Genomic DNA, 16019 nt, shown 5'->3' on the forward strand with positions numbered 1-16019 from the left:
AACACTGAAATACACCAGTTTATAGAAGCATTTTTTAATTGACTCCCCTTTCCAAAATATAGTATAAAAAAAAACAAACAAAAATATTCTTTACAATTTGTCCTTCAGGTCACGTCTGCTTCATTGGCGCAGGGATATTGGCAGAGGCTTGCTCCAGGAATGCCAGAGGCCCTTGTGGCATTTCGCTTGGCTTCTTAGGCGGACCATTAATCTCCTCTAGGACTTGCTGCCAGCTCCGTAGCTTAGCCAGGTGCTTCTGAATGAGCGCTTCCTTCCTCTGCAGCTCGCTCCTCAGTTCTGTCACATCCTATCAGGAGCAAATGTAGAAAAAAAAAAAGGCAATTTATATTGTAGCAAGGGTTTGATGATGGCAAACAGCAAACAATGCTTCCTGGCAGGAGGAGGTTTGCTGTTATGTCTACCAGGGCTGTGGAGTCGGAGTCGTGGTCGGTGCTCATTTTGTTGGAGTCGGTATAAAATGGACCGACTCCGACTCCTAAAATATATAATAAATTGGGTACAGTAGTTCAATGCAGAATATTTTTTCATAGGAATTTGGGAAAGTTATGAAATGTCCTATAAATGGCTGTTCTATTCCTGATCTAAGGCTACATTCACACACAGCGTTTTTCCAGCGTTTTTTGAGGATACGTTTTTCAGTTGCAAAAGCAGATCAGCTTTTTAAAAAAACCGCATCACGAGCTCATAGATAATGTTTTCAATAGCAAAAGTAGATTAGAAATCTGCTCTATATATCCATTTATCCATATCACATCTGTACCAAAAAGAATGAACGCTGGATAGCACACAGACTAACACTCCTTTTTTTAGCACCAGTCAGGTACATCTCATAGCTGCCCAAAAGGACGCCCAGGACAGGCATTGCTCGTCTTCAGTAACATCAACTGATAGTTGGAATAAATAGACTGCATTTATCACCACATCTTCTTAAGATGCAGGCTTTATTTTCAAGTGTAGGGGTGTGAAGTATGAGGTTCTGCAGCAGCTGAGGTGTGCAGTATGAAATTCTGCGGAACAGTATGAGATTCTGCCTCCCCCGCTAGGTTTGATCCTGGCTACGCCCATAGTGTGAATGAAGCCTGAGGGTCTAGGGTTTCTCTTAGCCGAGATAAGTCATAGTGTGTGTGTTTATTATATACACACACACACAGTACAGGCCAAAAGTTTGGACACACCTTCTCAATCAAAGCGTTTTCTTTATTTTCATGACTATGAAAATTGTAGATTCACTCTGAAGGCATCAAAACTATGAATTAACACATGTGGAATTATATAATTAACAAAAGAGTGTGAAACTACTGAAAATACTGTATGTCTTATTTTCTAGGTTCTTCAAAGTAGCCACCTTTTGCTTTGATTTCTGCTTTGCACACTCTTGGCATTCTCTTGATGAGCTACAAGAGGTAGTTACTGGAAAAGGTTTTCACTTCCCAGGTGTGCCCTGTCAGGTTTAATAAGTTGGATTTCTTGCCTTATAAATGAGGTTGGGACCATCAGTTGTGTTGTGCAGAAGTCTGGTGGATACACAGCTGATAGTCCTACTGAATAGACTGCTAGAATTTGTATTATGGCAAGAAAAAAGCAGCTAAGTAAAGAAAAAGGAGTGGCCATCATTACTTTAAGAAATGAAGGTTAGCCAGTCTGAAAAATTTGGAAAACTTTGAAAGTGTCCCCAAGTGCATTGGCAAAAACCATTAAGCGCTACAAAGAAACTGGCTCACATGAGGACCGCCCCAGGAAAGGAAGACCAAGAGTCACCCCTGCTGCGGAGGATAAGTTCATCCGAGTCACCAGCCTCAGAAATCGCAGGTTAACAGCAGCTCAGATTAGAGACCAGGTCAATGCCACACAGAGTTCTAGCAGCAGACACATCTCTACAACAATTGTTAAGAGGAGACTTTGTGCAGCAGGCCTTCATGGTAAAATAGCTGCTAGGAAACCACTGCTAAGGACAGGCAACAAGCAGAAGAGACTTGTTTGGGCTAGAGAACACAAGGAATGGACATTAGACCAGTGGAAATCTGTGCTTTGGTCTGATGAGTCCAAATTTGAGATCTTTGGTTCCAACCACCGTGTCTTTGTGCGACGCAGAAAAGGTGAACGGATGGACTCTACATGCCTGGTTCCCACCGTGAAGCATGGAGGAGGAGGTGTGATGGTGTGGGGGTGCTTTGCTGGTGACACTCTTGGGGATTTATTCAAAATTGAAGGCATACTGAACCAGCATGGCTACCACAGCATCTTGCAGCGGCATGCTATTCCATCCAGTTTGTGTTTAGTTGGACCATCATTTATTTTTCAACAGGACAACGGCCTCAAACACACCTCCAGGCTGTGTAAGGGCTATTTGACCAAGAAGGAGAGTGATGGGGTGCTACACCAGATGACCTGGCCTCCACAGTCACCAGACCTGAACCCAATCGAGATGGTTTGGGGTGAGTGAAGGAAAAAGGGCCTACAAGTGCTAAGCATCTCTGGGAACTCCTTCAAGACTGTTGGAAGACCATTTCTGGTGACTACCACTTGAAGCTCATCAAGAGAATGCCAAGAGTGTGCAAAGCAGTAATCAAAGCAAAAGGTGGCTACTTTGAAGAATCTAGAATATAAGACATATTTTCAGTTCTTTCACACTTTATATAATTCCACATGTGTTAATTCATTGTTTTGATGCCTTCAGAATGAATCTACAATTTTCATAGTCATGAAAAGAAAACTCTGAATGAGGTGGTGTGTCCAAACGTTGGTCTGTACCGTATACATGTACATGTATACAGTGTATTACATATTTACAATTTATTACAGTTTTTTGTGTTCTAAAGTTGTATTCCAATAAATATTATGTTCTAAATATCTTGATTATTGGATCATAGAAATGATTAAATGTCTGATGTTCACATTGTACTACAATAAATTTTTCACTTAAATATAAGCAATATATGTGGGAGTCGGAGTCGTGGAGTTGGTGTAAGGGAAATTGAGGAGTCAGTCGCAGGTTTGGCTTACCGACTCCATAGCCCTGATGTCTACTATGGTTATATTTAAAGGGGTTTTCTAGGATCTAAAATACATGACTACTTTCTTCTAGAAAGTGTCATATCTGTCAGCCAGGAATGTCTGGTACTGCAGCTCAGCTTCGTGGAAATTAACGTGGACAGCTGTTTCTGGAATAAAGCAGCCATGGTTTTCTAATCCTTCTGGACAATCCCTGTAGGATATCTCCATGAATAGCAGATTTGCATTTGATTCTTCTGCATCTTATCAGTATGTAACATGAGCTGTTTTGCTGAGAAATTGAAAAAGATTTCAGACTATGCGTTGCAGAAAGTGAAATCTACAATTCCACAACACGGATTAACGCGTCAATTTCTGCACAAAAATGATCAGCAACGTACAGTTTGGTCCATATATATTTGGACAGAGACAACATTTTTCCAATTTTGGTTCTAGACATTACCACAATGAATTTTAAACAAAACAATTCAGCTGCAGTTGAAGTTCAGACTTTCAGCTTTCATTTGAGGGTATCCACATTAAAATTGGATGAAGGGTTTAGGAGTTTCAGCTCCTTAACATGTGCCACCCTGTTTTTAAAGGGACCAAAAGTAATTGGACAATTGACTCCAAGGCTATTTCATGGACATTTGTGGGCAATCCCTTCATTATGTCATTCTCAATTAATCAGATAAAAGGCCTGGAGTTGATTTGAGGTGTGGTGCTTGCATTTAGGATGTTTTGCTGTGAAGGAAACATGCGTCAAAGGAGCTCTCCATGCAGGTGAAACAAGCCATCCTTAAGCTGCAAAAACAGAAAAAACCCATCCGAGAAATTGCTACAACATTAGGAGTGGCAAAATCTACAGTTTGGTACATCCTGAGAAAGAAAGAAAGCACTGGTGAACTCATCAAAGCAAAAAGACCTGGGTGCCCACGGAAGACAACAGTGGTGGATGATCGCAGAATAGTCTCTATAGTGAAGAGAAACCCCTTCACAACGGCCAACCAAGTGACCAACACTCTCCAGGAGGTAGGCGTATCAATATCCAAATCTACCATAAAGAGAAGACTGCATGAAAGTAAATACAGAGGGTTCACTGCACGGTGCAAGCCACTCATAAGCATCAAGGATAAAAAGGCTAGACTGGACTTTGCTAAAAAAACATCTAAAAAAGCCAGCACAGTTCTGGAAGAACATTCTTTGGATAGATGAAACCAAGATCAACCTCTACCAGAATGATGGAAAGAGAAAAGTATGGCGAAGGCGTGGTACAGCTCATGATCCAAAGCATACCACATCATCTGTAAAACACGGCGGAGGCAGTGTGATGGCTTGGGCATGCATGGCTGCCAGTGGCACTGGGTCACTAGTGTTTATTGATGATGTGACACAGGACAGAAGCAGCCGAATGAATTCTGAGGTATTCAGAGCCATACTGTGTGCTCAGATCCAGCCAAATGCAGCCAAACTGATTGGTCGTCGTTTCATACTACAGATGGACAATGACCCAAAACATAAAGCCAAAGCAACCCAGGAGTTTATTAAAGCAAAGAAGTGGAATATTCTTGAATGTCCAAGTCAGTCACCTGATCTCAACCCAATTGAGCATGCATTTCACTTGTTAAAGACTAAACTTCAGACAGAAAGGCCCACAAACAAACAGCAACTGAAAACCACCGCAGTGAAGGCCTGGCAGAGCATCAAAGATGAAGAAACACAGCGTCTGGTGATGTCCATGAGTTCAAGACTTCAGGCAGTCATTGCCAACAAAGCGTTTTCAACCAAGTACTAGAAATGAACATTTTATTTACAATTATTTAATCTGTCCAATTACTTTTGGTCCCTTTAAAAACAGGGTGGCACATGTTAAGGAGCTGAAACTCCTAAACCCTTCATCCAATTTTAATGTGGATACCCTCAAATGAAAGCTGAAAGTCTGAACTTCAACTGCATCTGAATTGTTTTGTTTAAAATTCATTGTGGTAATGTCTAGAACCAAAATTAGAAAAATGTTGTCTCTGTCCAAATATATATGGACCTAACTGTATAAATGAGATTTATCATGTCAGTTAGCTGGTACTGTATTACGTTCTGGATTTCCACATGCAAATCCACACGGGACATCAGCCACAAACATGCAAAGTGTGGACATAACCTTTAGTTCCCCCACAGCGCTCCATCAGCCTTACAATGGATACTATTGCCACCTGAGCGACCATGTTGTCTTACAGTAAGGTCTGTTAGGGTACACAGGTAGATAGATAACCCTCCAGGTAAAGTGATATACGGTTTTATTTCTTGGGCAGGGCTGGATGGGGCCGCACATGTCTTATATAGCGTGTTATGCCTGTAAGGCTAAGTGCACACGTACCGGAACTCTCGTGGAAATTACCGCGAGAATTCCGGAATTCCAGTCCACGGGAAAATCGCATTTTAAATTCCCGCGATTTTCCCGCGGAAAAACTAGCATTTTGCAAGCGTAATTAGCTTGCAAAGTGCTAGCGTTCTCCAAGCGATCTGTAGCATCGCTTGGAGAACTGATTGACAGGTTGGGCACACTCATCAAACATAGTGTTTGACAAGTGTGACCAACTTTTTACTACTGAGGCCGCCTATGCAGCATCAGTAGTAAAAGATAAAATGTAAAAAAAAAAAATAAAAAATGGTGTTATTCTTACCCTCCGACGTCCCGCGCATCCGTTCCCAGTAATCCTTTGCGAAAATGCCCACGATGACGTCAGTTCTCGCGGGATCGTGACGTCTCGCGGTAATTCGCGATGACGTCGCGCGAATGACCGCGAGACTTCGCGATCCCGCGAGAGCGGACGCCATCGTGGGCATTTTCGCAAAGGATTACTGGGAACGAGAGCGTGAAGAGAAGCGGGAAGACTGCGCGGGACGCCGGAAGGTAAGAATAACAATATTTTTTATTTTTAAATTCTATTTTTTACAGGACAGTCTCCTCTCCTCTGGACCGTGGGTACCATCCGCAAATGCTCTGCTTACTTTCCGCATGGTGTGCACAGCCACATGCGGAAAGTAAACGGAACAATGCATTCCTATGGGTGCGGGATCGCCGCGATTCCGCAAATTAATGAGCATGCTGCGGTTTTTACCACGAAGCGATTCCGCCGCGGTAAAAACCGCAGCATTAGTACAGCATTGCGGAATCCCATAGGAATGCATGGGATGCTTATTTTTCGCGTTTTCGCGGCAAAATCGAGCGGTTAAAACCGCTGCGGAAACGCGAAAAAAACGCCACGTGTGAACTCAGACTTAGTGGCACAACTCCCTTATTGCAGCCCTGTACATACAAGTGTGGCCGTGAATGGGGCTGCAGCTTTGGCCCTTTCATAGCACTAATCAGTACGGGCCCCAAGGACAGGTCATGAATGTTTAAAGGGATTCTGTCAGCAGAGAATGACTATTCTGATGTGGCAAACAGTCCCGTGCAGTTTCCCACCTGCTTGTTTTCCCCCATCTTCACCCCCTCTATTTTGATTGACAGCTCTGGCTTTATAAAGTCAGTAAAAGGGCGCTGATAAAAGTGAAAACAAGTATGTGAAAAGGTGCACTGAACTGTTTGGCCACACCAATGGTGCACCAAGCGCCTGTTCATGGTTGGAACAGTCTTCAGCGCCAACAGTCTCTTTTTGAGCAATCATTCAGATGGCAGACATTCCAGCCGCCTCTCTCATACACAAGAGGCGCGCGTCCCGCGTTTTCTATGAGGGAGCCATCGCCTGGCACGTCTGGCTGCAGATTATCTCAGGGAGACAATGCGATCGGCAGGCCAAAAATCAGACCTTCCATTTCATTATGCCCCCCCCAACAAACTGTCAGAGGAATTCCAGACACAGACTGTGGGACAATCCTGGAGATATCAGTGGGCTCAGCTGACATTAATCAAATGTGTATGGGGTTTAAGTCCTGGAGACCTCTTTGAGATAAGCCAGTTTGCTATGGAGACATCATCCTTAGGAGTAGTGAGGAGATGACATGGTCCTCACAGTAGGATATTCACCTCCTTAATAACCTGCTCCGGCTTCTGGACAGACAGCTGCAATCTCTTCTGTAGGAAGAAACATTCTGTTTGTCTGGCCACATCCAGGAACTTCTGAATACACTGTTCAACACCTGAGGAGGAGAGAAGAAGACCGGGAACGTTTCAGACTGGTGCTACCACATAACAGACGCAGCATGGACCCCTGGGCTGGGGCTGTAGACAGACATTTGCAGTAAAGCGCTTTCAAAACATTTCAGCAGTAAGGGGACCGTCTGCTACGTCTCTGTGCCTATCTGGAATAACGGACACTTTCAGAAAAAAAAAAAAAAGTATAAATGGAGCTCACATGAGTTTATGGTGATTTATCTAAACTCTCTCACAAATGCAGTCACATTTCCACGCTCCTGGCATTTATTCCCTCCTTGTATTACGTCCAGTACGCTGTAATCTCCCCACCATCGAGTACAGGCCGTCACACATCATAAACCTCTCATTTCCACTGATCCCACATCTCTCCTCAGCCTCCATGTCTCTTAATGGATTGTGTTTCTCAAGCTGGGCAGCAGACTGAACAGTTTCAGTACCGGAGCTGTGTTATGTGAGTAATTACTTTTTAACTATAAGAAATGTCTGTGTGGTGGAAGAGGAATCATTGGATCTGTAGTTCTTCACATACAGTGAGGGAAAAAAAGTATTTAGTCAGCCACCAATTGTGCAAGTTCTCCCACTTAAAAAGATGAGAGAGGCCTGTAATTGACATCATAGGTAGACCACAACTATGAGAGTCAAAATGAGAAAACAAATCCAATTACGATTTCAGTAAGTCTTCACAAGGTTGGCGACACTGTTGGTGGTATGTTGGCCCATTCCTCCATGCAGATCTCCTCTAGAGCAGTGATGTTTTGGGCCTGTTGCTTGGCAACACAGACTTTCAAATCCCTCCAAAAGTTTTCTATGAGGTTGAGACCTGGATACTGACTAGGCCACTCCAGGACCTTCATGTGCTTCTTACGAAGCCACACCTTCGTTGCCCTGGTGGTGTGTGTTGGGATCATTATGCTGAAAGACCCATCCACGTTTCATCTGCAATGCCCTTGCTGATGGTAGGAGATTTGCACTCAAAGTCTCACGATACATGGGCCCCATTCATTCTTTCGTGTACACGGATCAGTCGTCCTGGTCCCTTGGCAGAGAAACAGCCCCAAAGCATGATGTTGCCATCCCCATGCTTCACAGTAGGTATGGTGTTCTTTGTATGCAACTCCGCATTCTGTCTCCTCCAAACACGACGAGTTTTGTTTCTACCAAACAGTTCTACTTTGGTTTCATCAGACCATATGACATTCTCCCAATACTCTTCTGGATAAACCAAATGCTCTTTAACAAACTTCAGACGGCCCCGGACATGTACTGGCTTAAGCAGGGGGACATGTCTGGCACTGGAGGATCTCAGTCCCTGGCGGTATAGTGCGTTACTGAAAGTAGCCTTTGTTACGGCAGTCCCATTTCTATGCAGGTCATTCACTAGGTCCCCCCTTGTGGTTCTGGGTTTTTGCTCACCGTTCTTGTGATCATTTTGACCCCATGGTGTGACATCTTGCGTGGAGCCCCAGATCGAGGGAGATCATCAGTGGTCTTTTATGACTTCCATTTTCTTATTATTGCTCCCACAGTTAATTTCATCACACCAAGCTGCTTGCCTATTGCAGATTCAGTCTTCCCAGCCTGGTGCAGGGCTACAATTGTGTTTCTGGTGTCCTTCGACAGCTCTTTGGTCTTCACCATAGTGGAGTTTGGAGTGTGACTGTTTGAGGTTGTGGACAGGTGACTTTTATACTGATAAGTTCAAACAGGTGCCATTACTACAGGTAATGAGTTGAGGACAGAGGAGCCTCTTAAAGAAGAAGTTACAGGTCTATGAGAGCCAGAAATCTTGCATGTTTTTAGATGACCAAATACTTATTTTCCTCCTTAATTTGAAAAATAATTCTTGCCAAATCAGACAAAGTGATTTTCTGGATTTGTTTTCTCATTTTGACTCTCATAGTTGTGGTCTACCTATTATGTCAATTACAGGCCTCTCATCATTTTAAGTGGGAGAACTTGAACAATTGGTGGCTGACTAAATACTTTTTTCCCCACTATGTAATTTAGACAACAAAAGCCAAAGCAGCATCAAAAAAGGTAATAATGAGTAATAACGACCTCTGAGCTATGGTGCCATCACCTGGTTTGTATGGAGAGCTATTTGGATAAATTTGGTAAAAGAAGTAAAATCCCTATAAACGACAGAGACTCAGCATCTCGGCGTATGTTACCTGTGCGGATCTCCTCCTGGTCTGTGCCGTTCACATAGTCCTGGCTCACGAGAGAAGCAAAGCAAGCCTGTAATAGAGAGGAAAACGAATTACATCTACAATGGATTATACCATTTCTGAGGCGGCCATGTTACAGCGTTGCCCCGACTAGAAGTCCTTCTCTGTGGAGCAAGTGTGAGTGACAGCTGCCATCTCCAACAAGCTGCGGAAAACCATGAAACTGACAGTGGGCAGGAACATGGCTGCCCTGCAAGCACCCAGAAGAGGACGGGACATGTCTGATCTCCATGCACGGCCGGGCAGTCAGGGAAGGATTGGGGTGAAACACCCCTAAAGTAGAAACATTGTAGTAAGGGATGCTGTGTATAGCTCAGGGCGCACAGACCAGACGTTGTCCCAATGCGCCGAGTACTGGAAACACTAACAATTTCTTCCGTATTTCAGTGATTTCCAGCTGTTACAAAACTACAACTCCCAGCACGCCCTAACACATTATTAATATACATTTATATAGCACCATTTATTCCAAGGCACTTTACATGTGAAATGAGAAATATAGACAAGTATAATAAACATTTGTAAGACAAGGGACACACAAGTACATAAGGAGAGGGGACCCTGCCCGCGATGGCTCACAGTCTACAGGGATGGGTGAGGATACAGTAGGAGAGGGTAGAGCAGGTCGTGCTGGTTGTGTGTCGGAACAGGTGGATCTTCAGGTTCTTCTTGAAGGTTTCCGTTATTGGTGAGAGTCTGATGTGTTGCGGCAGAGCGTTACAGAGTATGGGGGAAGCACAGGAGAAGTCTTGTATGTGGTTGTGGTGGGAAAAAGATACCGGGGGAGTAGAGGAGGAGATCTTGAGATGATCGAAGGTTGCGTGCGATTAGGTACCGGGAGACCATGTGACAGATGTATGGGGGAGACAGGTTGTGGGTGGCTTTGTATGTTATGGTTAAGGTTTTGAACTGGAGCCTCTGGGCAATAGGAAGCTATTGAAGGGCCTGGCATAGGGGGGAGGCTGGGGAATAACGGGGAGACAGGTGGATTAGTCGGGCAGCAGAGTGCAGGATGGATTGGAGTGGTGCCAGAGTGCTGGAGGGGAGGCCAGAGAGTAGGGGGTTGCAGTAGTCGAGGCAGGAGATAAGGGCATGCACTAGTGTTTTTGTGGTTTCATGGTTGAGGAATGCGCGGATCCGGGAAATAATTGAGTTTGAGGCGGCATGAGGAGGTAAGGGCTTAGATATGTGGTTTGAAAGAGAGGGCAGAGTTGAGGAAGACCCCAAGGCACAGAGCATGCGGGACTGGGGAAAGTGAGCAGCCATTGACAATGATGGATAGGTCTGGTGTAGGAGTAGAGTGAGATGGGGGAAAGATGATGAATTCTGTTTTGTCCATGTTCACTTTGAGAAAGCGAGCAGAAAAGAAGGCTGAAACAGCAGACAGACATTGTGGGATTTTGGTCAGTAAGGAGGTGAGGTCAGGTCCAGATAGGTAGATCTGCGTGTCATTGGCGTACAGGTGATACTGCAAACCGTGGGATTCTATGAGCTGTCCCAGGCTGAAGGTGTAGATGGAGAAGAGTAGGGGTCCTAGAACTGAGCCTTGAACACCAACAGACAGGGGGCGCGGTGAGGAGGTGGTGTGTGAGAGGGAGACACTAAATGTTCGGTCTGTTAGGTATGATGAGATCCAGGATAGGGCCAAGCCTGTGATGCCAAGAGATGAGAGAATTTGTAGCAGGAGAGAGTGGTCCACGGTGTCAAAGGAGAAAGACAGGTCCGGGAGAAGGAGGACAGAGTAGTGTCGCTTGCTCTTGGCGGTTAGTAGGTCCTTGGTGACTTTAGTTAGGGCAGTTTCAGTTGAGTGATGTGGTCGGAAGCCAGATTGTAACCGATCACATAGGGAACAGGAGGAGAGGTGGGAGGACAGTTCAAGATATACATGCTGTTCCAGTAGTTTTGAGGCATAAGGGAGAAGAGATATCGGGCGATAGTTAGACACAGAGGATGGGTCGAGGGAGGGCTTTTTGAGGATGGGTGTGATTGAGGCATGTTTAAAGGATAATAATCTTTATTTTTATATAGCGCTAACATATTACGCAGCGCTTTACAGTTTGTACACATTAAGAGGGAAAGACACCATTTGTAAGTGAAAGGTTGAAGAGGTGTGTTAGAGTTGGGATGAAGACTGTGGCAAGGTTAGGGATGAGGTGGGACGGGAGTGGGTCAAGCGTACAAGTGGTGAGGTGTGATCTTGACCAGGGGCGGACACTGACAGCTTGGGGCCCCTGTGCAAAAAATGTGTCTGGGCCCCCCTCCTTTTATGGCGTCAAAGCTACGTGTGTATATAGCCACACACACATACATGTATATATATTACATAATCTCCTTTATTATGTATATTGCTGTCCCTTACAGTGTGCCCTCTCGTTTATGTACAGTACGGTCCCTTGCATTTTGAATTATATAGAGCCCTGTTTTTTATTACTTACCGTCCTGTCTTGTTAGCTGTATAATGCAATGATGGCTGATGGAGCATGGGAAAGCTTCTTTTCTAATGGAGGAGCTGATGGACTGGTAGCCTGGTCACCGGCTCCTCGATCAGCAGTCATTTTATATCTAAAAAGAGAGGGGACTATGTAATAAAAGAGGGCAAGAATACACTATGTAAGAGACAGCACTGTACATAACAGCAGAGGAAGGTATATAATAAGGGACGGCACCATATATAACTAGAGAGGATGGTACGTAATAAGGGACGGTGTTATACATAATAAAAGAGGAAACTATGTAACTAAGGATGATGTTATACAGAATTAGTGAGTACACTATATAATTAGGGACTGTGTTAGACATAGTAAGTAATAATAATAATGTCTTCCTCCACCTCCCCCTGTTCCTAAGGCAATTATAAGTCCCCCTTCCTCCCATCCCAATCCCCCACACGCCTCATTGTTCTCCTCCCCTCACATCTCATTATTGTCCTCTCCCCCAAGCCATCATTGCCCTCTTCACCACCTCCATCATTTTCTTCTCCCCCACCACTATTTTGGCTTTCTCCCCCACCACTCCCATCATTGCCCATTCCACCACCTCCACCTCCCCCATTCATTGCCCTTTCCACCACCATCATTGCATTCTCCCCCACCACCCCATCATCATTTCATTTTTCCCCACCATCCCATAATTGCCCTCTCCCCATCACGGCCTTCTCCCCATCACCCCATCATATCATTGCCCCTCGGGCCCGGAGAAACCGGCCAAATTGCCCTCCTCATTAGCCGCCTTGCAGGGCCCCCTGGAGGCTCTGGGCCCCTGTGCAGTTGCACAGGTTGAACCGGCAGTATGTCCGCCCATGATTTTGACAGGAGGGTGGAGAGCTGATCTTCACATGCAGAGAGTTGTGATTTCCTAACAGGTTAGACACCATAGATGTAAATTGGCTGCACTTACATGTAAGTGCCCTGTTTCTCCTCCTGGAGAGCGACATGCCAGGGTAAGGAGGCTTATAGGCCATACAATGCTCCTCTGGGAAATTAAATATGCAAATTGTCTCTTCAGAGAGTAAGAGGACTTGAACTCTAGCGCCATCTACTGGAAGTAGCGATCCTAAAATTAAGTATCGACCCTTTAACGAGCCTTGCCATATGACTTTGGATAAAAGTCAAACCAAAATCTCAACTTGCAGACGTGTTTTGAGATATTACCCCTCCTCAGTGCAAAGCATGAGATCTAATTTTGCTGTATGGAGAGGCCTCTGACTGAGGTCTAAAGGGTGGCATCTCTCTTTGTGGAGAGTGACATACCTCCCAGGAGCATTGTATGGCCTTTAAGTCTCCTTACACTGGCATTCTAGACATGTCACTCTAAACATGGAGATTGTTACCCCGTAGACCCAAGTCAGATGCCTCTCATACACCAAATCAGATCTCATGCTTTGCACTGAGGAGGAGTTACACCTTCCAAACATGTGTCAGCAAACAGATTCTGGTTTGGCTTTTATCCTAAGTCAGTAACCGATCTCAGACTGCGCCAACTTGTGTGATGGAAAAAGTTTCTGTGTGGCCGCACCCAGCATCACCCTAACAAACCACTGGAAACCATTAGGACACGTTCACACAATACTTTCTTGAGTGGAAACAAGTCCAACAACTATGTTTTCAGAGAAATCTGATTTCTTCTCCTCCTGGACTGATCACTTTAAAAATAATCAATTCTTGGTTAAAATCGGAATTCATTGTTACATTAATGAGACGGAAGACAGTTGGTGCCGATAAGATTCTATGTAGATGAGGGAGGAGGAGCTAAAGGCAGAGCTCCTCCCCCTCCTCTCTACAGTGAACTGTCTTCTCCTGTCTCAGTAATGGGATTTTGAGAATAAGAAAGAAGCAGATTTCTCTGATGTATTACAACGTGTCTAATCTTCATGTGTCCTATCAATTCATGACATAGAAATGAAAACAGCAGCTACTCTAAAAGGAAAACCCTCATCATATGAACAGCACAGAGGATTTCCCATAGAAATGAATAGGAAGTTTTCCAATTGTTTTTCACTCAGTGTGAACATACCTTAGGGTGCCTTCACATTGCGTCTATCCCCCCGGTCAGCGGCGCTGTCGATGGTTACTTCACCGTCCCCCACAAAACAGGATTCGGACATATTCGCCAACAGGGCCATAGACTACAATGGTGCTGACAGAGCGAGCATGGGCTCGAACGTCCATCATTTTCGGGCGTGTACACCTACTAGACACAGTCTCCTCTGTCCGAGCGGCCGCCTCCAGTAGTCACATACACCTGAAAATGACGCACGTCAGAGCCCACGCTCGCCCTGTCACCACCATTATAGTCTATGGCCCCGTCAGCTCATGGGTCCGAAACCCGTTTTTCGGGGAGGTTCGGACATAAGCCCCAACAGGGACAAGGAACGGTGACAGAGCGAAATGTGAGCACACCCTTAGAACAGAGGGAATGCTGGTTATTGTGGTGCATAGACCCCGGTGTTCCCGACATGGCGGCATGCAGACCCCTCCATCTAACTCCCCGGTAATACACCGGAGCCGCCGTTACAGAAGTCAGCGGGGTCTGCCATAGAGGAGGCAAAATACAAATCATCTCTTCCCTCAGACCAAGATGTTAGGTATACAGCTCCAGAGCCGGGGGGGGCTGCAGTGCTCCAGAGCGGGGGGGGGGGGGGGGAGGCTGCAGTGCTCCAGAGCTGGGGGGAGGGGAGGCTGCAGTGCTCCAGAGCTGGGGGGAGGGGGGGAGGCTGCAGCAGAGCTCGGGGGGGGGGGGGGGGGGCTGCAGTGCTCCAGAGCTGGGGGGGGGGGGGGGGGGGGAGGCTGCAGTGCTCCAGAGCTGGGGGGAGGGGAGGCTGCAGTGCTCCAGAGCTGGGGGGAGGGGAGGCTGCAGTGCTCCAGAGCTGGGGGGAGGGGGGGAGGCTGCAGCAGAGCTCGGGGGGGGGGGGGGGGGGGGGCTGCAGTGCTCCAGAGCTGGGGGGGGGGGGGGGGAGGCTGCAGTGCTCCAGAGCTGGGGGGAGGGGAGGCTGCAGTGCTCCAGAGCTGGGGGGGGGGGGGGGGGCTGCAGTGCTCCAGAGCTGGGGGGGGGGCTGCAGTGCTCCAGAGCTGCTGGGGGGGGCTGCAGTGCTCCAGAGCTGGGGGGGGGGGGGGGGGGGGCTGTAGTGCTCCAGAGCTGGGGGGGGGGGGGGGGGGCTGCAGTGCTCCAGAGCTGCTGGGGGTGGGGGGGCTGCAGTGCTCCAGAGCTGGGGGAGAGAAGCACCAGTGTCCTGTGTGCATGCTGGGACTTGTAGTGAGGCTGCAGACTACTAATATACACCTGTCCCTCCTCCATCATCTGCAGTGCAGACTGTGCAGCTGCTGTGGAACTACAACTCCCAGCATGTTGACGTCATCAGGGAATGCTGGGAGTTGTAGTCGGACGGCCCCAGTTTCCAGTCTGCACGTTCCTACCTCGAACGAGGACTCCAGCTCGTCCACCAGGGTGCTGTTGGTGTTCTTCGCCCCGGGAGGAGTGGACATCAGGCCAGGCCCTGCTCCAGGCTGCATGGGCGGCGGAGGCCCGGGAGGCTGCCCGGAGAACATCCCGCTGAGAGAAGACGCCATGAGACAGAAGAACAGAACAGGGCTACTGACGTCACCGGACGTCTTCCTGCACAACCACTACTGGCATGCGCCCTACGCCGCCATCATTGATTTGGTAACTGATTTTTTTTAATGCTTTATTTTCGGAAGAGAATGTGCTTCCCAACAACAAAGTATGTCCGGAGCTGGGAATCGCCACACAGCGGCAAAGCGTGGAATAACAGCTACAGCCGTGTTTTTTTTCTAGCCACCAGATGGCGCCATAGCACAGGGAAACGAGAGCAGGGCCCGAGCGGCTCAGACTGGTGGGGAGTCATGGATACAGGGCTGGACCGTCCCGGCCTGCACTTGTGCGCATGAGCAGAAGATGACAGTCACTGCTCTACAGTCATAGATGTAACAGCCAGAACTTTTTTCCTTTCCTTTTTTTTAGGGGTCAAAGAACCAGGCTGGAGTCTATATTCTACAGTTGTGATAAGATACATATCACGTCGCCATTTTCCTGTAGAGTTCTCATTTTTCGGGGGCTGAGGGTTATTCTTTGCCCCCAGGGGTTTTTATTGATGCCACTTTCCGATG

The 16019-nt window shown here is 46.7% G+C and overlaps 1 protein-coding gene across 2 annotated transcripts; it reads right to left on the reverse strand.

Annotated features, from left to right (window-relative positions):
* Positions 1–18: 18 nt before the first annotated feature.
* LOC141074995 (mediator of RNA polymerase II transcription subunit 28) lies at positions 19–15648 on the reverse strand. 2 transcript variants are annotated; one of them, XM_073562319.1, is made up of 4 exons: positions 15309–15648; positions 9340–9406; positions 7040–7152; positions 19–307 (listed from the first exon to the last, which is right to left on the reverse strand). In XM_073562319.1, exons 1-4 carry the CDS (start codon positions 15459–15461, stop codon positions 110–112), a joined length of 531 nt encoding a protein of 176 aa, XP_073418420.1. In that variant the 5' UTR covers positions 15462–15648; the 3' UTR covers positions 19–109. The 2 variants fall into 2 exon arrangements, 1 of the variants encoding a protein (XP_073418420.1); XR_012227253.1 differs by lacking the exon at positions 19–307 and adding an exon at positions 11832–11958 and having other exon boundaries at positions 7132–7152; positions 15309–15446.
* Positions 15649–16019: the final 371 nt, after the last annotated feature.

Source organism: Dendrobates tinctorius, unplaced genomic scaffold (assembly GCF_039654945.1).
Source record: "Dendrobates tinctorius isolate UK_male_01 unplaced genomic scaffold, ASM3965494v1 ptg000347l, whole genome shotgun sequence".
Classification (NCBI taxonomy): domain Eukaryota; kingdom Metazoa; phylum Chordata; class Amphibia; order Anura; family Dendrobatidae; genus Dendrobates; species Dendrobates tinctorius.

Coding starts and splice junctions, on each gene's coding strand:
- LOC141074995 (XM_073562319.1), bottom strand. CDS start 15,461: ATGGCGTCTTCTCTCAGCGGGATGTTCTCCGGGCAGCCTCCCGGGCCT. Junction 9,407..15,308: donor AGCTGGAGTCCTCGTTCGAG/GTAGGAACGTGC, acceptor TCTCTATTACAG/GCTTGCTTTGCTTCTCTCGT. Junction 7,153..9,339: donor CCAGGAGGAGATCCGCACAG/GTAACATACGCC, acceptor TCTCCTCCTCAG/GTGTTGAACAGTGTATTCAG.